At 39.7% G+C, this 21,030-nt stretch overlaps 3 protein-coding genes across 5 annotated transcripts in view; 2 read left to right on the top strand and 1 right to left on the bottom strand.

The window, feature by feature from the left end:
• Positions 1-13,534, top strand: part of LOC136822443 (zonadhesin-like) — a 29,009-nt gene extending 15,475 nt beyond the window's left edge. The window contains 20 exon segments of the mRNA XM_067078705.1: positions 316-472; positions 646-985; positions 1,626-2,113; positions 2,505-2,618; positions 2,621-2,765; positions 2,957-3,409; positions 3,701-3,826; positions 4,321-4,580; positions 4,802-4,994; positions 5,214-5,807; positions 6,030-6,299; positions 6,564-6,988; positions 7,375-7,528; positions 8,302-8,487; positions 8,745-8,960; positions 9,273-9,434; positions 9,840-10,488; positions 10,847-11,073; positions 11,595-11,864; positions 12,442-13,534. Coding sequence (XP_066934806.1) covers positions 316-472; positions 646-985; positions 1,626-2,113; positions 2,505-2,618; positions 2,621-2,765; positions 2,957-3,409; positions 3,701-3,826; positions 4,321-4,580; positions 4,802-4,994; positions 5,214-5,807; positions 6,030-6,299; positions 6,564-6,988; positions 7,375-7,528; positions 8,302-8,487; positions 8,745-8,960; positions 9,273-9,434; positions 9,840-10,488; positions 10,847-11,073; positions 11,595-11,864; positions 12,442-13,424 — 6,412 coding nt within the window. The 3' untranslated portion in view covers positions 13,425-13,534.
• Positions 13,472-15,064, bottom strand: LOC136822436 (dentin sialophosphoprotein-like). Its single transcript, XM_067078695.1, has 3 exons — positions 15,001-15,064; positions 14,470-14,916; positions 13,472-13,476 (listed from the first exon to the last, which is right to left on the bottom strand). Exons 1-3 carry the CDS (start codon positions 15,062-15,064, stop codon positions 13,472-13,474), a joined length of 516 nt encoding a protein of 171 aa, XP_066934796.1.
• A 923-nt stretch (positions 15,065-15,987) lies between these two features.
• LOC136822441 (uncharacterized) overlaps positions 15,988-21,030 on the top strand; it is a 30,269-nt gene continuing 25,226 nt past the window's right edge. For 2 of the 3 annotated variants that reach the window (XM_067078702.1, XM_067078704.1), the window contains exon 1: positions 17,618-17,736. In XM_067078702.1, the coding sequence (XP_066934803.1) occupies positions 17,633-17,736 (104 nt within the window). In that variant the 5' untranslated portion in view covers positions 17,618-17,632. Of the gene's footprint in view, positions 16,077-17,617; positions 17,737-21,030 lie in introns of those variants that run through there. The other variant, XM_067078703.1, reaches the window with a different exon arrangement.

Raw genomic sequence — 21,030 nt, 5'->3', positions numbered from 1 at the left:
AAAATCATGTGAAATACTTTTGATAGAGCACAAGTCTATTCCACAATTTATAAGTAGTTGGACTGTTAATAAACGCTTAACATTTCTTTGCGCTTTGCGTCATCAACTAAGTTCATTTTATCGTTTTATCTGATGATTCCTCAATATAAGAAACTCCCGTTTTGTGAGAAAAATTCTTCATTGAGACACACCCTGATTTTATTGATCTTAATCAATGGCCAAGCTCTTACAACCTCTGACTAACGCCAATTTCCTCGCAATGTTATAATGTCTTTCTACCTTATAATTCATCAAAGCGTTTTTCTTACTTTTCAGCAATGTAACAACTCTATCCAAATGTCACGAGTGTCCGGAGAGGTATTATTGCAACAACCGTATCACGCCTGTCCGGTGTCCGCCAGGTTATTACTGTTCGGCTGGTTCTGGCTACGAACACATTAAGCCCTGCCCGCTTGGAACATGGGACGAAAATGTAAGAAAAAGATCCAAAAAATGACTTCTCCGTCTTTCAGCGTGCTTCTAAGAATCGTCGTGAATTTGTTGTGTATTTGATGAAAAATTCTACTTTAAAGGCTCGTGTTAACTTATTAGAACCGTTGGGGCTTTAAAAGGTCATTATATTATGCATCTCTTTCTCGTTTTCAGGGTGGATTGGCGGAGGAAAGCGAGTGTACGGAATGCCCGCCCACTAAATACTGTGGAAAACTTGCGACAACAGACTTCACATCATCGAATAGTTCCGGTCTTTGTGCTGCTGGATTCTACTGTAAAAGTGGTATCACAACACGAACGCCCTACCCGCCGCTCACCAGGGGCGTTGGTGGCGTTTGTCCGCAAGGGAATTACTGTCTTGAAGGTACGGACGATCCTGACAAATGCCCTGCTGGGAAATATTCTTCACAAACAGGTTTAGAGAGAGAAGATCAATGCACTGCTTGTGAGTTTGGTGAATATTGTGAAACGGCTGGTCTCAACGCTACTTCAGGTACGTTCTATTCATATACTGCTTTTTTTCGGTTTCCGGCACATTTGATACGAGACGGTGGTTGTCTCTTCACTATAGTGACTTTTTCCCTCATATGAAGACCAATTAGTTTTCTGTAATCATGAGGGGGCTTCTCTATGTAAGCTTTTAGATAGCATGGTTTAATCAAAATATGGTAAATTGATTTGGTTCCTCTAGTCATCTAAATTCTAGTCATCGGCAGAATATATGGCAAAAAGGGAATTTTGCTCTAAATTTTAGAACCCGCAAGTAGTTTTTAAGTGCCTTAACTCAGTGTTTGAAAGTAGATTTTTAACACTAGACTTAAGGCTTGGGCTTTAGGATATGAGGATCCAAAAGCTTGGGAATAGTGCCACTAGACTGACAAAATAGCCTGGAAACCAGTGTATCCCTCCCAAATCAAAATATTCGATTAGATGGATTAGCAAGCCTGAAAATGTCATTCTCACCCGAACTTTAAATTCTGTAAAATGCTAAAATACCTAAAAATGTCAACAGACCATGACTTGGACAAATTTTCTTTTCCCTTGCGTGGTTGAGTTATGAAGACTCCCCTGTGGCATGGGTATAGTAGAAATTTCATTTCAATTCTCATCAACTTTTATTGTATTTTTTTCAGGTAAATGTGATCCTGGCTTCTACTGTTACAGAGGTGCAAACTCACCAAATAACCCAACAGATGACGGAACGAGTGGTCCGTGCCCAATTGGTCATTATTGTCCTCTCGGAACATCTCATCCTAGAGGGTGTCCGGCCGGAACGTACATGCCTGTTACCGGACAATCCGAATGTTTCCCCTGTATGGAAGGATATTACTGTCCGGCGAATTCAACAGATTACAAACCTTACCCGTGTCCGGCAGGTCATTTCGATTCGATACAGAAAACCCCTGCCCCAGTGGTACCTTCCGTAATCAAACACACGGACAAGAACATAGCGATTGTTTCCCTTGCTTGCCCGGTCAGTATTGTGCGAATACGGGTATGGAGAAACCGTCTGGTCCGTGTGCACCTGGTTTTTATTGCGTGCGTGGATCGAAGAGTCGAATGCCATTGGAATATGATAATTTCACATCTGGAGATTGTTTGTGTCCAACCAATACCACTGGTGAGTTTAGTGTTTGATTGTTCAACAACATTCCACGTTCCACGTTTTAATGTTTAAATGACATCTCTTAAAAGTTCCATTGGGAAATATAATTTTACTTGTATCCCGAAAGAACAATTTCAATCTCGGCCATTTAAGGAATCTGCGCAATTTTGCTTCCGTCTTAACTGGTCTGAAATACAAAATGTTTAAGAAAAGGACATCTCTTAGGGTCTATGACAACAACGGAATTAGTTACAATATTGAACTACTCCTTAAATTTTGTCACAAATGCTCCATCGGGAGGAACTTCGGTGCATTACTGGCGCCTTTAAACTGTCCTTCGTTTCATTCTATACAACTCTGCTCTTAAATTTATTGATCTAGAAATTTATCTTTCAATCATCTATAGGTGGTGAATGTCAACCCGGTTTCTACTGTCCAGAAGGCTCCTACGAACCTACGCCCTGTGATGGCGGATATTATTGTGCAGGGAAGAGAAACCACAACTCGTCCACCCCTTGTCAACCTGGTTTCTACTGTTCCGGTGGTTCGGCTGTTCCGAATCCGAGGGACGGGATACACGGAAATGTGTGTCCGGAAGGGAAATATTGTGAGGAGAAAACGGAAATACCGACAGATTGTCCTGCAGGAAGATATTCTAATGCTACGGGTAATTTAAATTTTAACCTATTGTTTGAAACGTTTTACTTTTTCTTGTATTTCTTTTTGTAGGGTTCTTCTGAAGATTCTTCTAAAACCTTTGTTTTTGTGGTTGAATATGAACCCAGTTGTATGTGTTCGTAAACAGCCCACATTAGTCTGCCTGTCTGTTGTTCAATTTTCTTCAATTTCTTTTTCAAGGTAACATGGAGTTGAACGATTGCTCGCTCTGTGAACCAGGGAAGTACTGTCAGGGCTTAGGTAACACCGAACCCACTGCACCGTGTGACCAAGGTTTCTACTGTCCGGCTGGCCAATCACAGAAAGATCCACCCGCTTACGTTTGTCAACCAGGTCACAAATGTCCGACCGGTTCACCTGCTCAAGAACTTTGTGAATCAGGAACATGGACCGACCTCACTAAACAGTGGGAGTGTAAAATATGCATTGAAGGATATTACTGTGACCGCAAGGATGCTCAAGTGACCCCGATTTCCGATTACACCCGATATCCTTGTCCGAACGGGTTCTATTGCCTGAATGGTACCCGCTTCAGTACGGAATATGGTTGCCCGAACGGAACATACGGAAATGGAACGAAGTTGACAAGACCGGACCAATGTTTGCCGTGCCCTGCAGGGAAATATTGTCTCGGTGAGTATTTGGCTTATAAATAAATCTTCTTCGTTGCGAAGATGATAGTAAGATTGTAAGATCCATCAAGATACTCGAGGTTTAAGGTTGTGCCTTTCATTCAAATACCAGTCTTTCCCGTTCTGGTGCGTAACTATAAGTTAAACTTCAAAGCTCTTAATGATTTGATGATTTGATCTGTATGAAGGAGAGGAGATCATCCTGGCTTATCTTTTTCTTTATTTAACGGCTCACCAAATACCACGGCGTTTATATTGTTCATCTATAATTCAACTTCTTCATTTCACACAGGTGCTTCACCGACATATACGGACGATTGTGACGCCGGACATCATTGTATTGGAGGATCATTCGTTCCCAATCCAGTGGATGGTGTCCGAGGTGTCGCCTGTCCGGAAGGAAAATACTGTCTTAAAGGTCAGTTTTGAAGTTTGATTAAAGAGTGGTTTGTTTCGCCAATGAATCTATCTTTTTCGTTCGTTTCCAAATAAAATGATCAGAGCTTTCAATTTTAGATAAAGTTTGATCGCTGGGCCCGTTTGTTCAAAAACCGATTAGATTTAATGCAGATTTACGCCTAACTTTTTTGAACAACCGACGGTCCTGTGCTAATCGACGCTAATCAAAATTTAATCAAAAGTTAATCTAATCGACCGCTAATCTACTCTTTATCAACCGGGACTTGGTTATTACCAAGGTTTATCAAAGCAAGAAACATACACATATTTTTCTCGAATACCTTATCGGGGAAAACTTCGTCGGGGAAAAGTGACGAAATTTTGGCCAAGTGAGGAATATTTTTCCCCGACGAAAATTTCCCCGATAAGGTCTCTTATCTAATCTAATAATCTAAAAAAATTGTCATGATGAGCAAAAGCTGAATGATATTTCATCACGGTCTTTTTCACCAGGTACGGCCACACCAAGTAACTGTCCATCAGGAACCTTCAACAACAACACTGGATTGAAAGCTGAATCTGAATGCACGCCTTGCTCACCTGGAATGTATTGTCTCGCTAATGGTCTCACTTACCCAACTGAAAAATGTGATGAAAGATACTTCTGTGAAGCAGGAGCTCAATATCCCAAACCTCAAGATACAAGCACTGCTGGGAATTGCACAGCGGGGCATTACTGCCCTAGAGGCACCTACAAACCCATCCCTTGCGAGGTAATGTTGATGCTTCTCTGATGTATTTTAAAGCTCTTCCACAGTTGTCTAATTTTGGAATTTTGTCTCAGATACATCAATCATACTAAACCTGTATAATGACAAAATCAAAAATTCAAATATCAAACGTCAGCGTGTTTTGCGTTATCAGACGTTTCAATTGAATTTGTAGTTCGAATTTTATCCTTTATCTATGATTCAAACTTATAACTTTTTTACAGGATGGAACGTACATGCCAAACATCCTGGCTAAAGAGTGTTTTGAGTGTCCAGTTGGCTCGTACTGTGTTGGAGACCATCTCACTCCCATTCCGTGCCCTGCTGGATTCTATTGTCCGGCTGGTACCGGTTTTGATTGGAAGTCTTGCCCACCGGGATCTTTCAATGCTGAAGTTGGACTACATAACTCGTCATGTAAGTAATATTTTCGTATGGCTCTATCTCTTTAGTCCCTCTCACGTATGTTTTGGTAAAAAGCGTTCTTTTCTGTTTTTAATAAGATTTGATCCACTTTGTTCTTTAAAAAGGAACACTAAGAAACTTTTGTTTTCAACAGTATCACATATCACAGCACAACCTTATTATAAAGGCAACTAATCACATAAATTATCATATTTTTCCTTTTTTGTTTAGCATGTCAACCGTGTCTTGGAGGTATGTACTGCCCACACTACAATGCCACCTATCCTGAAGGCTTTTGTGCGCCTGGTTATTTCTGCGAAGAAGGATCGGATACCGATAAACCAGAAAGCAACCATCTTGGAATCGCTGGTCCATGCACACCTGGAAACTACTGTCCGATAAACACTACGCATCCGTTACCATGTCCGAAAGGTCGATATAGTAACCAAACACATCTTAAAGAATCTAATGACTGTAGTCCATGCGACCCTGGAATGTATTGCGGTACGCAGGGATTACAAGAGCCAACCGGTCCATGTGATGCTGGATTTTATTGTTTGGATGGTTCCGAAGTACGAAACCCACCCACGGTTACATCATCGGGTGGCCCGTGCTGGGTAGGACATTATTGTACAAACGGCACCTCGTACCCGATAACGTGCGCCCCAGGAACCTTCAACGATCGAACCGGCCAATCAGAATGCGATAAATGTTGTGAAGGTTATTACTGTCCGAAAAATACGACCACGTGTGTTAACGAGTGTCCGATGGGATTCTATTGTCCGAAAGGAACATCACAGCCAGATGCCTTCCCTTGTCCCGCAGGTAAGCTAAATTCTTTCCGCACGTAAATATTTCCAAAAGCTCGACAACTCAATATAAAAGGTGGCTATAAATGTGCTTAAAACATTATTTATAATGAAGCTCTGGTTAGATTTCTCTCTTACGCAGTTGTATTGTTTTTTAGAAGTTTTTCGATTTCGCAGAGTAGATAAGAAATCCATAAAATCTTATCTACTATTATTATAACTTTCTTTATACTCAAAGGTACGTACAACAATAAAACACGTCGAACAAGTCCCGAAGATTGTACTCCTTGCGATCCTGGTATGTATTGTCCATCAGCTGGCCTCACTGACCCCTTCGATGAGTGCGACGCCGGTTGGTATTGCCGTCGTGGAGCCTGGTCCAACCGGCCTATCGACATTGGTAATTTCACTGACGGATGTTATTGTTCGAATGTATCTACTGGTGGTCAATGCCAGCCTGGTTTCTACTGTCCAAAGAAATCTAATGAACCTTTACCTTGTCCGGCAGGTAAATTTCACTCAAATCTCTTGGTTGATTCTTAAAACCACTCAACTTTTCCTGCATAAAAACCATCTTTGTGTTCTTAATTTTAATGACTTCACAGCTTCATTGTTTCTTGTAATGTTTCTCGCAATATTGAGAAGATCTTTAATACAAAAAGATTTTTCAAGGCACTTTTGTCTTAGAGTGTTACTATTACAACGAGATCGCTTCTACTTTTTTCTGTCTTTGAACAGGGTTACTTTAACAACAAAATCTTTTCGATTTCAGGGCGCTTCTGTCTTACCATCGGGCTACCCGTTCCATCTGGTTTGTGTCAAGCCGGTTTTTACTGCACGTCACAAGCCTCCTCCCGCGCTCCTACAGATAATATTACCGGTAACATCTGTCCTGCTGGTGCTTACTGTGATGAAGGTACTGGTGTTCCGAAGAAATGCGCGCCCGGTAGCTACTCATCGCAAACCGGAAACACCCGACCTGAAGATTGTTTATCATGCGAAGAAGGCAAATTCTGTGATGGATGGGGTCTTGAATATCCGTCAGGGAACTGTTCTGCTGGCTTCTATTACCCACCCGGTCAAAATACAAGTACTCCGGAAGAACACCGATGTACGCCCGGGTATTATTGCCCACCCGGAAGCAAAGACAAGATTCCGTGTCCGGCAGGTTCATATCAAGATGAGCTCTATAGCCAGGTAAGCTTATTTTTTTGTGCGCAAGTTATTTAGAATGGTTCATTCTTTTGTTGTCCGATCAGGGATAAACGCCTTGCGTTGTCTATTCAGTTCTTTTGACAGTTGTTAGTTGCAATTCATTCTTTCATTCATTCTGCAAAGACCCTTCAAGGAGGATGACGCCCTTAAACGACATCACATTTGTTGCAATACATTCTTCAGCGTAAGGAAATAAGAATAATTTTAAAGCAGAAAAAGAATAATTTACAAATACTACACTTGTTCAGGCAATATTTATTTATTATTTGTTTATTGTAGAATTTGTTTCAGTCACTCAGTCATGAGAATATTATAATACTTTCATGAAAGAAGCAGAGGAAAATTATAAACATCTAATACATTTTCAGGTTTGCAAGGAGTGTCCTGAAGGTTATTTCTGTGACGGTTTGATTTTGAACGACACACATTGTCAACATGGTGTACAATTCCCACAAAAATGTCCTCAAGGATTCTTCTGTCGTCCACAATCCAAAACTGGAAAAGAAAACGCTTGCCCTAAAGGTTTGTCTGTATTTTACACTAACGCGGAATCTCAGAAGTTCCCTAAAGGACCACTGACTATTATGTGATCGCTATTTTATCTTACATTATCTACGACTTAGTTCACAGAAGATTCTTTTGTTCTAACGTGTCAGATACATAGAATCGAGAACTTTCCATTTCAGGTTTTAAATGAAATCTTACCAAATATGTAAATCAAATTAAACGTAAATCTCGTGATCTCGGCAACAATAAATTTCCAATATTGCTTGGTCGATCAATTCAAAATTATTTTGATTTAAAAAACTCATGATTAAAGATGGGTGCACTGCTGTTGGTTTTTGTACCGATCAATAATCGAAATTCTCCTTCTTCATGGATATTCGCCTTAACGAAGTGATAAACAAAAGAGACTTTTCCATTTGAAAATTCAGAAAATTATAAAAAATGTAGGCTAATGTGTTAGTAGGGGAAATTTTTTTAGGTCACTCGATTTTTTTAGTCAAAGCACTTGTTATACAATTTTGGAAAGCTAAGGGGTAGGGGAATCAAAATAACTTGGGTGCCATTTTTTTCGGGCACTTTGGCGTGATATTCGGACAAATATGACGGTCTTAGGCAAAAATCATAGGGTCAAAAATCAATGAAAATTTTAGCTTGAGAAAACGGAGACCTGTTATATATTTTTGGAAAGCTCTCAAAAAATTAAGATTAGAGATATATTGCAAGCATAGGTGATTTCTTTACCTTACCATTTCTTACCACTTACCAATGTGTGATCGCTATTTTTTTAGGAACTTACGGTAACCGCACTGGGTTAGCTTACCAATCAGAATGCACAGACTGTCCGGCGGGTAAATATTGCGGAAGTACCGGACTTCCCTCATGGACGGATGATTGTGATGCTGGATTTTTCTGTAAACGCAATGCGGAAATAAGCGCTCCGAATGATGGAACAACTGGAATCGTCTGTCCTACAGGTAAGGCTTTTGCTCTTCTATTCATCTTTCCATCTACTAGAATCATATTAATTTTCTTTTTAGGAATAAGGACTAAATGTTTGTTACTTAGTAATATATTTGGTAAACATGAGTCCGTTTTCAGTAGTGACTGTCCCTACTTTCAAGTAGAAAAAAAACTCCCCTACCAAGGTGTTTGTTTGTTTTCATTGACCTTCTTGAAGATTTGTTGCTACTGTGGTTAATGTTGTACTAAAAGTTGTCGATTTCTATTCCAGGACATTATTGTTTAAGAGGAACCACTTCCGAAGAACCATGCCCGTCCGGTACTTTCAATCCTTCGACCGGTCTTGGAGCAATGTCCGAATGTCTGAGTTGTAATTCCGGACAATATTGTGGTGGTGTAGGACTGAATAAGACCAGTGGAAATTGCAGTGCTGGATATTATTGTTCCCACAATGCAACTTCTCCAACACCTACTGATGGTGCAACAGGTATGTGATCAATGAATTGACACACGATGCCTGGATATTTTGAAGCAATTCATCTCTTGTTTGAAGCTCTGTTTCAAACTCCTACAACTTTAGAGAAAATAGAGAAATGTGTCGTTCTTTTTATTTCGTTTTCCAGATTGTCTGAAGCTTGTAATTTTCATATTTCTGAATATAAAGTGTCATACGATGGCTATCATCTTGCTTACGTAGATAGTCAAGTAACTAAGGTTTATTCATCGATTGTGATTCATAATTGGCGATGATTTTGACACATTAAGACTTTGTTAAATTCTTCTGCTTTCATTCTTGCAGGTGATGTTTGTCCGTTAGGTTCATACTGTCCGGTGGGAACAGGCGTCCCGAAACAATGTACGGCCGGTACTTACATGAACGAAACACAAGCGGAAAGATGTTTGGATTGTCCACCCAGATTCTTCTGTACCAATCGCATCAACCCTGAACCGTGCTCTGCAGGTAATATATCAAGGGGCTTGGGGAAAACTATAATGTTGTCGCATTAAGTTATCAAATAAAAGTCTTGGTCGTCCAATTACAGTTGACGCTCTTTAATTCAGTTTTGAAGGGGAATTGGATTTTCGTCGAATACAGGAAGCGTATCAAATAGCAGAGCGTCGTTAATGAGAGTTTTTTGTTGACGGTAACTTTCATCGAATGATGGAGTGTAACTAATGGTAGAACGTCGAATAAGAGAGCGTCAACTGTAGTAAAAGCAACTCCCTCGAACTTGAACTCCCTCAGATTGATAGCTAAGTATCAACAGTTTCTATAGCAGTATCTTGATTTGAAGTAAACACAATTTAAAAATTGTTATTGTTAGTTTTCGCAAATATTTATTTCCCTATGATGCTCTTCTTTAAGGATTTTATTGTCCTGGCAACACTGGTTATGATCAACAACCTTGCCCAACTGGTTCCTATAGTCCATTAGAACGACTCCAATCCTCCATTGAGTGTCTACCATGTCCTGCTGGTCAATTCTGTAACCAAATCAATGCGACCGTACCCTCAGGTCCATGCCAAGCTGGATTCTTCTGCCACAATGGCTCAGATACTGCAACGCCCTCAGGTGGCCATAGAGGCTTCGCGGGGCCATGTCCTGCAGGCCGATATTGTGAAGCCGGTGACCCTAAAGCGCCTGTGTTATGTCCTGCTGGCATTTTCAACAACGAAACACACGGACAAAATTTGACTGATTGCACGCCGTGCAGTGCGGGTAAATATTGTGAAACGGCCGGCCTTCGATCTCCGACCGGTGAGTGTGAACAGGGATTTTATTGTCGCAAAGGAAGTTCCGTAGCTAATCCGTCCGTAAAAACAGATGATCATGGACCGTGTCCGATTGGCCATTACTGTCCGGCAAACACAGGCAATCCGTACAAATGTCCAGTGGGAACATATAATGGTTTAGAACAACAATCACAGTGTGTGGACTGCCCTTCCGGTCATTTTTGTGAACACGGTGCATCAAATTATACGGAATGTCCACAGGGATATTATTGCCCCAACGGGTAAGTGAAAATATTTTTCTATAACGTGTTTGGCTTTTGGTTACAGTCATTACATCAGTATTTTTGATAGAGAAGAGACATTTTCATTTCTAGAAGAAAGCCTTATGAATTATTGACCATTCAGTTAGAAATGAAGTGATTTGACTCTCGCTAATTCGAACAAATTATCAGGTTCCGTCAAGGGGATCCCTCGTAAAATACTCTCTCTAATTCGAACGATTAGACTTCCCCCTTTTCCGCTCACATATTAACTGTATAGGAATGTTCCTAGAAATAACAATGTAGGAAAATGAAATTCAGTACGTAACATTACAATACCATTACGTTTTAATACAATATCTGACTTGATTTCTTTTAGATCAACCATAGCGTGCCCTGAGGGAACGTTCAAGAATTTCACTAAAGGTTCATCACTCGATGATTGTAAGCCTTGTCCACCAGGCCAGTACTGCCAAGGAGTTGCACAAATCAACCCCACAGATGCGTGTGCTGGTGGTTGGTACTGTTCCGGAGGATCATGGACTGATAAACCGACCGGAAATGAGATTTATAACGGAACATGGACATGCCCGCTTTATAATATCGGTAAGATCAGACCTTTACTTTCTTTTACATTAACTTTGTTTTTACCGTTTTTTAGTGATTTTTTACTTTTTACTTTGTGATGACGTCATGTTTTGGCAAAGTGACGGTTTGTAAAATGGGAAGGTTTTTTTATTAGAAGCTTGACCTGCTTAATTTGGAAGAATATACCTTATCGGGGAAAACTTCGTCGCGGAAAGTTCGTCGGGGAAAAATATTCGTCACTTGGCCAAAATTTTGTCACTTTTCCCCGACGAATTTTTCCCCGATAAGGTAGTCAAGTATTACAGGATTCGGTATGGAATAGAACAATGTTTTGAAAACGAGGCTCGTAGTCATCCCAAGAAGAGTGTATTGAGTAGATATTCCTACAGAAGTTTGGCAAGCCTTACTTTCAAACAGAATCATTGGAACGTTATTTTTTTTTGGCAGAAGTAGCTTTTTTCGATGACGATACTGAATATATTCATATAGAAGCTTTTTCAGGCATTACTTTCAAACATTAATTGTCTCCTTCTTTGTAGGTGGTCGTTGTTTGAGAGGAACCTTCTGTCCACCTGGTTCACCCTCAGCTCAACAATGTACACCTGGTTTCTACTGCCACCAAGATGAAGCTCACAATGTGTCTGGATCATGCGGAAAAGGCCATTATTGTAGCGGAGGTACCATCGAACAATATCCGTTCAATCAAACATACGGAGACATCTGTCCACCGGGTCATTACTGTGTGGAGGGTTCGAAAGCAGCTGAAGCATGCCGGGAAGGAAATGATGATCCTAATGCTTGTCAACATTGTAAGTTTGTTTTGTCTCAAAAGGGTTTTTTGCTGATGTTTGTTAATCAAAGATTTATCCAGTTGATAATAGCCTGTACAATCCCTACCACGGACGATATTTGCTTAAAAAAGAGTTTCAAGAACGTGCTTAGTACAGACTAAGTTGATAGAAAATACACATAATTACTCTCGGGTACCTAATAAGCGGGCTGGGTGGAAAAGTTCTCAAAACATATTAGCAAGGTTAAGCACGGGTTTATTTTGACCGTAAAGTGCGATACCGTGTAGGCCTGTACATAAGATTTCATTTGCATGGTTTGCTTTGGCAAGTTATGTACAGGCCTACGGTATCGCACTTTACGGTCAAAATAAACCCGTGCTTAACCTCGCTAATAAGCGGGGGGGGAGGATAATATTAAAATTTTTGAAAATGAGGCTAATTTTCGAACTTTCGAAAGCATTTCCCTTAAAATTAATAAGTGGGGGGCCTGGAATAAGAATGCCCCGGGTGGAAAATTTTTGAAAAACATTATTAGTTTGGTGCGCTTATTAGGTACTCGATAGTAGTCGCCATAATAGTTTTCACTGGTTTTCAGGTACGGCTGGAATGTATTGTGATCGCTCCGGACTTCCTGAACCCTACGGAAACTGTTCACTCGGATATTACTGCCCGCCTGGTCAAGTATCTCCAACACCCGCTGATAAACGTTGCCAGCCTGGACACTACTGTCCGGTAGCCAGTCAAGATCATTATGTTTGTGAAGCTGGTACATACCAACCTGATGCTGCAAAAGGCGAATGTTTTGATTGCCCGCCAGGCTCTTATTGCGATCCGACGGAAGCCGTCGCAGTAAACGCCAGTGGTACTAACAGTTCAAGCCACGGTGTTGTCAACCCTTCCATCTGCCCGAAAGGATATTTCTGTCCGCACAAAACCATCACTTATAAAGCATTCCCATGTCAGAAAGGATATTTCGGTAACCGAACTAGTCTGCAATCGCACGATGATTGTTACCCATGTACACCAGGCTATTTTTGTGATCGTCAAGGCATGGTTACGCCGCAAGATAAATGTCACGTGGGTTATTACTGCTCAGAGAAAGCTTTTTCACCGGAACCGAGGAATGAAACTGAAGGAGGTGGACCTTGCTTACCCGGCTTTTATTGCGAGTCTGGGTATTCGAGACCACTGCCATGCCCCAAAGGCACTTATGGCGCCGCAATGCATCTCGGTCATTTGAATGAATGTACTGAATGCGATGGAGGTCAATTCTGTCCTGAGGATGGTGCATCTGCTCCAAATGGATCATGTCTAGCGGGCTATTATTGTAAGGGACGCGCAATCTTATCGAACCCAGTCGGAGAAAGTTACGGCGACGAATGTCCGTCTGGTTTCTATTGCCCTGTAGGAACCACAACACCTTATGCTTGTCCTCCCGGAACTTTCAACAATCAAACTACAGCTACGAGACCTGAAGATTGTTTGCCATGTGAGGGCGGTAAATATTGTTGCGGATACGCCAATGAAAATCCAGATGACATTTGTGATGAAGGATATTATTGTAGGAGTGGAGGGTAAGGACTTGGTGTAACATTACATATTGCAGACATTTAATTGTATTCTTCTTATACTATACGTATACGCTTATTATAATATACCATAATATATAATACTTTTATACTACCTCATATCAGTTGCTGCACACTATCCTCTCCATCCTCACTGTCCTCTCCATCCTCACTGTCCTCTCCATCCTCACTGTCCTCTCCATCCTCACTGTCCTCTTTATCCTCACTGTCCTCTCTATCCTCACTGTCCTCTCCATCCTCACTGTCCTCTCTATCCTCTCCATCCTCACTGTCCTCTCTATCCTCTCCATCCTCACTGTCCTCTCCATCCTCACTGTCCTCTCCATCCTCACTGTCCTCTCCATCCTCACTGTCCTCTTTATCCTCACTGTCCTCTCCATCCTCACTGTCCTCTCTATCCTCACTGTCCTCTCCATCCTCACTGTCCTCTCTATCCTCTCCATCCTCACTGTCCTCTCTATCCTCTCCATCCTCACTGTCCTCTCCATCCTCACTGTCCTCTCCATCCTCACTGTCCTCTCCATCCTCACTGTCCTCGCTGTCCTTGCTATCCTCACTGTCCTCTCCATCCTCACTGTCCTCTCCATCCTCACTGTCCTCTCTATCCTCTCCATCCTCACTGTCCTCTCCATCCTCACTGTCCTCTCTATCCTCACTGTCCTCTCCATCCTCACTGTCCTCTCTATCCTCTCCATCCTCACTGTCCTCTCCATCCTCACTGTCCTCTCTATCCTCACTGTCCTCAATATCCTCACTGTCCTCACTGTCCTCATTATCCTCACTGTCCTCTATATCCTCTCCATCCTCACTGTCCTCTCCATCCTCTCCATCCTCACTGTCCTCTCCATCCTCACTGTCCTCTCCATCCTCACTGTCCTCTCCATCCTCACTGTCCTCTCTATCCTCACTGTCCTCATTATCCTCACTGTCCTCTCTATCCTCTCCGTCCTCACTGTCCTCTCTATCCTCTGCATCCTCACTGTCCTCTCTATCCTCACTGTCCTTTCTATCCTCACTGTCCTCTCTATCCTCACTGTCCTCGTTATCCTCTCTATCCTCACTGTCCTCATTATCCTCTCTATCCTCACTGTCCTCGCTGTCCTTGCTATCCTCACTATCCTCACTGTCCTCTCTATCCTCTCCATCCTCACTGTCCTCACTATCCTCAATGTCCTCTCTATCCTCACTGTCCTCATTATCCTCTCCATCCTCACTGTCCTCATTATCCTCTCTACCCTCACTGTCCTCGCTGTCCTTGCTATCCTCACTATCCTCACTGTCCTCTCTATCCTCTCCATCCTCACTGTCCTCACTATCCTCACTGTCCTCTCTATCCTCACTGTCCTCATTATCCTCACCATCCTCACTGTCCTCATTATCCTCTCTATCCTCACTGTCCTCGCTGTCCTTGCTATCTTCGCTATCCTCACTGTCCTCACTGTCCTCACTATCCTCACTATCCTCTCCATCCTCACTATCCTCTATCCTCACTATCCTCACTGTCCTCACTTGTCCTCTCTATACTCACTGTCCTCTCTATACTCACTTGTCCTCTCTATACTCACTGTCCTCTCTATCCTCACTGTCCTCTCTATCCTCACTGTCCTCACTGTCCTCAACTATCCTCATCGTGTTCCCCACCATCATGGTGGTCACACGCACTAAGATATTTGCTTCCGTTAATTGTAGATTAAGCCTTTGAAACATATTTTGGTGAGTGCATACACAGAAATTCGAACGTTTGATCAGCCTCGCTTTCAGCACCCTCGTGCTTTCAATCGCAAATTCGATCTATTCACTCGAATCTTCAAATTCGAACTATCCACTTCAATCTTTAACCAAATAGCAATTAAAAATTATTCTTCGTGATTTCAATCATGGCTGCAAACCAAAATCGCGATGTACCACCTCCTGCTGCCGATGATAATGAACCGTCGACGAGGTAATTAGCACTTTTTAATTTACGGCTGACTTTCAATTCGATAATAATTTGATAATTTATTTTTTAAAAACATGCCATTCAATTAATATTATCATTATATACTTTTAGATATATTTTAGATTTAGGGATGGATATCATCTAAGAATTTAATGTTATTTTACGTCTATTTTATCGTATCGTGTATTCATCGTATTACGATCTACGGTATAATGAATTTAAAAATTAGCTACGTGATATAATGGATATGTGTATGGGTCACTGACTTTTATATAACCCTGGACAAAGCTTCTCAATCCCAGCCAAGCAAAATCTTTGATCGGAGTTTTTTGAAAATTGGTACCCTAATGTCGGCACTACTCGATAGCGGTGTAAATGCATCGAGAGAGCTAGGTCTACTTTCCCTCAAATTCTTTTGATGATGTAGCGGCGCTAGACGTTAATTTTTAGCATTGCAATGGCTTCTCCTTGGGTACCAATTCTAAAAAAACTCCAATCAAAGATGGCAGATATTGTTTGGTCCAGGGTTATATAAAGGTCAGTGGTATGGGTAGGTCTCCATAAGAACAAAATGGCGGCGTGATTTATCAGCCACCGGCTTGGAAGTATGAAATATCTGTTCTTGAGGTTCCTTTCTCTTGGAAAAAACGATCTGTTATTTATCATGGACTCTCTTGGATTATATCATCTGTTCTGGGAAATGTAATTCTTTTTAGAAATATCTTTTCTTTTATTGTTTTCTCTAAGAAAGTTATAGATGTGGCATCTGGTTGTGTTTTTTTCAATTTAATTCCTGGATTTTTTGAGCAGATTGTCTGCTGGAAAATTGTATGTGTTTTTCTTTTAAAATGTGCTCCTGGATTTAACAGTCGTCTCCCTGAATTTTACCTGGCACCTGGGTGTTTTGAGGAAAGTCTGCATGGTTTCAGCCCCCCCTTAAAATAAGGGGGGACTTAAATTTTTGAAAAAAGCTTTAAGGGGTCAAATTTTTGGAAAATCTGAAGTAAGGGGGGGCTAGGGCTTAAGGGCACCAAAGAAACAAATAAATATTATCTGAGGGGGGAGTAATTTTTGACAGTTGAGAAGAATTTCCTATTCTTATTTCAGACTCAATTCTTTTCTCAAGAATCTGTATTTCAGCAGCCAAATGCATTAAAATTTGATTCTTTTTCAAATTCGAATGTTTCTAAAATCTACCTTATTGGAACTAATTTTCGCGGGTTTTAATTTTAGCGTTTTTCGCGGTTTTTCGTCAAAATCGCGAAAATTTGATCCCGCGAAAAATTTTAAGAGTTGAAAACCGCGAAAATTAATTCCCGCGAAATACAATTTTTTCCAATTTTATCGAAAAATTTGAAAAATCCCTAGGAAAATGAAAGAAATTTGTCCAAAAAAGGGCAAAACCGCGAAAATTAAAACCCACCAAAATTCCAGAATGGAAAAAACCGCGAAAATTAAAACCCGCGAAATGCAATTTTTCGGATTTTTTTTTTCGACCGCGAAAATTAGTTCCCGCGAAAATTAGTTCCAATAAGGTAATCGAATATCTTGTAAAATCGAATGTTTTCTAAAATCGAATGTTTTCTAAAATCCAATGTTTTCTAAAATCCAATGTTTCCTGAAATTGAAAAAATGATCTCTTTAAAAACAAACCTTGTTTATATTTTATGTTCGTTTTGTCAGATTTATGTTATGGAGAAATATTTACAAATATGGTGTAGAAAAATTGCAAAATCTAATAAACTTTTTTAGCTGCTCATAAGATTCTTATCAAGGTTTACAAGTTATGTTTGCTGTTGGTAAAAAAGATGAAAAATTGTTGTTTTTTGCATTGCTACTCTTGTTTGTCTTGTTCGTCTTGTCTACTTCACACGGTTTGCAATTTGAGTGTTTTTTAAATTAGATGACAAGTGACTTCTTTTTTATTCTTTTATGTAATCTGTTTTTTTTTAGTATGATAACAAACTTTTTTAAAAAAACTAATAATTTAAGGGGGGGACATTAAAATATTGGAGTGAAAATTAAGGGGGGAGTACTTTTTAAGGGGCAGCTTTAATAAATTTTGGAAGATAAGGGGTGGAAAATGGATAAGGGGTAAATTTCTGTTTTAAGGGGGGACCCATGACTGAAATCATGGATGAAACCATGGTCTGTCTAGATTTGTCCATAAAATTTACTCTCCTGGAAAAAAGGAACACCTATTTCAAAAAAATATCTTGTAATAGCTACATGGTTTTAAATTGATTATATGTTTGTTGATGGGTAATTATTATTTCCATGCAACTGGGATGCAATCAAATAATTGCGATTCAATTATCGAACACAATCGAATTTCAGTCGAACTGCAAGATCCTGGCCCTGGGTAATTTATTTGATTATTGTGTTCGCGAATTGCGTTTGATTTTAGATTCGATTATATTCAATTATATTTGATTACGATGTTTGATTGAGTGCAATTGAATTAGCCAACTCCTCTAGAGCTTTAGATCTTTAGCATGGCCGAAAATATCAGATAGCTAGCGCCAAGTACAACACAAGACAAGGAGCGGTTAATGCGAGTGAATGAAATTGAATTAATCATACATAATCGAACATACCCTAATAGACCTTTTTTCAAAGAGGACGTCCTGTTGAATAATTATGTAGTCCAGCCATAAAAACAATGATAGTGTACTGTATCAAGCATATTGTAATAATTATGCATGGTTTTATCATTGTTTTTCTGCTGGACTACATAATTATTCAACAGGGTGGCCTCTTTGAAAAAAGGTCTATTGAATACAATTAAATGCATTCGAACATAATCGAACGTAATCGAATGGCAAATTTGATATATATATCCACAGTGATCTTTTGTTGGAACTTTTGTAAAATCGGGATTATTTTGGCTAATTTCCCTTGTATCTCCTTAAGTAGTGCTCATAAGGAGATAAAATTTGGTATATAAAGTCTCCTTATAGCAATGTAAAAGTAGGAAAAAAAGTTTTTTGACACATAAAACTGTTCACCAGTTATTGGGCACTTTCGTTTTCGAGAGATCCCTCTATCCCAGGCGGTGTCAACTGAACCCTATCGAACCGATTTTCGTTATCGAACCATCGAACTTTATCAAATCCTATCGAACGATAGCTGTTCGATTACCGAACCCGATCGAACAGCTATCGAACTTTACGAAAATTTCTTGATAAGTTCGATTTAGTTCGATGAGTTTTCTTTGTTCGATGAAGTTCGATTGATGTTTGATGAGTTCGATTTAAGTTCGATGTGGTTCAATGGTTGTGTCGGATTGATTTCTTTACCTTTCAGAAAATTACAAGGTTGTTTAAAGGGGACGTCTGGTCTGATTTTAGGTATTGTTTTTTTAGAATCTTTGGAAAAATTATTCCAGGGAGATTAAAATGAGCTATCTCACTTCAAGAGATTTTTTTTCAATCACTTTCTATGGCCATTTAAAAAATCCCTCTTTTTCAAAATTTATGACGTAGCTTATGTTATATGTTTTCTATGTTCTTTCAAGTAAACAAGATTAACTCCTCTTTCTGTGCAGCTGGCATTTTTATAAGAAAATTTTAAGTAAGTCAGAGATGTGCAAGAGCATTTAAAGTCGTTACAACATCTTTTTCCCAACATTTTGTCAATGAAAGCTTACTCCAACATCTTCATAGAAAACTGAAATATTTATATAGTTGTGGACTGGAAAAATCATCGAAATTAGAAGTTTGAATTAAAATGTTCTTATCAAAAGTTGTTAAAATACAGTACTTTAGACTACAGACAAGATTTCTGTTCTTATAAATTACGAACAAAGGTTACGTCAAAAATCAGGTAAAAGAGAGGAAATTGTAAAACACTAAAATCTGAATATGTCAGTCAAAACTAAAGATTTTGAGTTCGTTTTTTCTGCAAACTTTTTTTTACTAATTTAGCTATCTGGCATAGAATTATGACTGAAATGATCTACCAAAGCAGACGTCCCCTTTAATCAAACGATGGGATAGATATAGGATGGCCCGCGAGAATGGCCTGTGGGCGGCCGCCAATACGCCCTCGGAATATAAATAAAAAATTGGGCGGCAAGGTATAAATCAATTTAATCGAACCAATCGAACTTCATTGATCTTAATCAAACTGATCGAACCTCAATCGTATTCATCGAACTGCGATCGAACTATAATCGTATAATCGAACAGTCATCGAACTTTACGAGTTAGTTGGGCAGAACATATGGTATCTTTTCTAAATCGCTGCTTCGAAAATGTCAAGCTTTACATAGAGATTGCAGTTAAACCAATCATCAAAATAATGTGACGTAACTGGTATATTTGCAAAAATGTTGTGATAAACCATGGTTTTGACCCTGGAGACTGTTCAAATTTGTCAAATTGAATCAAATCATTCTCAAAAAGGGGTGAATTTTTTATCCTATGGGGGAACAGGTTTTTTTATTTTTTAATATAAATTTTCTTCTATGTATTGTAATACTTTCTTTCGATCCTCAACACTTTAGTTTTTTACTCCGCGCCATTAACACAATTCGACAGAATTCGACCATATTTTAGATCATACAAAAAGCAATAATGATACATTATGACTAGGTCACAGTGTGGATCTAAACCACACTGAAACGACCGCCTTCCATCACGCATCACGCTCGCGAAAGAGCGCGCGCACATTATTAACGCCTACATGTCATCTCCAGTACATTTTAGATTATTCATTGAAAACATATTACAATATAGTCATTTTTCATGTCTCGATTATTCAATTCCGAATAAAAGACATTCAGGAAAAAAAAAGAGAAACACCTGGGTAATCTAGTTAAAAAAACCGAAAGTAAATGGCAGACAAAGTAATGAGCCAAGGCAAAACGAGATTAGCGTACCACTATGAAAGAAACCGCCTCCGGCGGTCGATAAAAAAGCTTTTAAAAATCTTTTTCTTCATTAGTTATTTGTTTGTGAATAGTTTTGAGCAACACTTCTTTTAGACGAGCATGTGGCGATGACAATTTTCAAAATTAAGGAGGGACGGGACATTGATTTTTCTGCAATTCAACCCCATATATGTGACAAAAATTTTAAAAGATTTTAAATTTTTTCTCGAAAAGTAAATATTTAACTGCTGAACTGGCAGTGCCTCTCTCTTCGGTTTGTCCCACAACCCACAATAGTGTGGTCGCCTGACATTATTTGTAGGAAAAAGATATGATCCGGCTGAAATTTTGCACAGACCTTCCTAAACAATTGTGTCCTTCTTATACTTTTGTTTCTTATTTAGTAAAAGAATGTGGAATATCTAAACGATAAGAATAAAGAAAAAGCTATATACAGGTTAAACAATATGGTGAAGCCATAGTCCTACATCTCCCCCCAGATCGTTACGTAACAACGTGAGGAGCGATCTAAAGTCCGAAAATAATACTGCTCGATGGAGGTTCAACTGTCCATTCGAGATAGTGTTCATGGTCATTTTCCTCACATAATAAAAGAGGGATTGTGACCTCATCAAAGTAGCAACGAGTTTCCCTCGATACAATGTCTTTCAAATAAAGTTTCTGTCAACATTCAAGAACTCTGTTCAAAACATAGCACCAACGAAGTGGCCTAAAAAGGGTGCTTCACCAATGGGAATTTAGGGGAATTTTTTCTGTGGTTTA

Source organism: Clytia hemisphaerica, unplaced genomic scaffold (assembly GCF_902728285.1).
Source record: "Clytia hemisphaerica strain Z4C2 unplaced genomic scaffold, Clytia hemisphaerica genome assembly, whole genome shotgun sequence".
Taxonomy (NCBI): domain Eukaryota; kingdom Metazoa; phylum Cnidaria; class Hydrozoa; order Leptothecata; family Clytiidae; genus Clytia; species Clytia hemisphaerica.
This window is presented reverse-complemented; position numbering and strand designations above follow the sequence as displayed.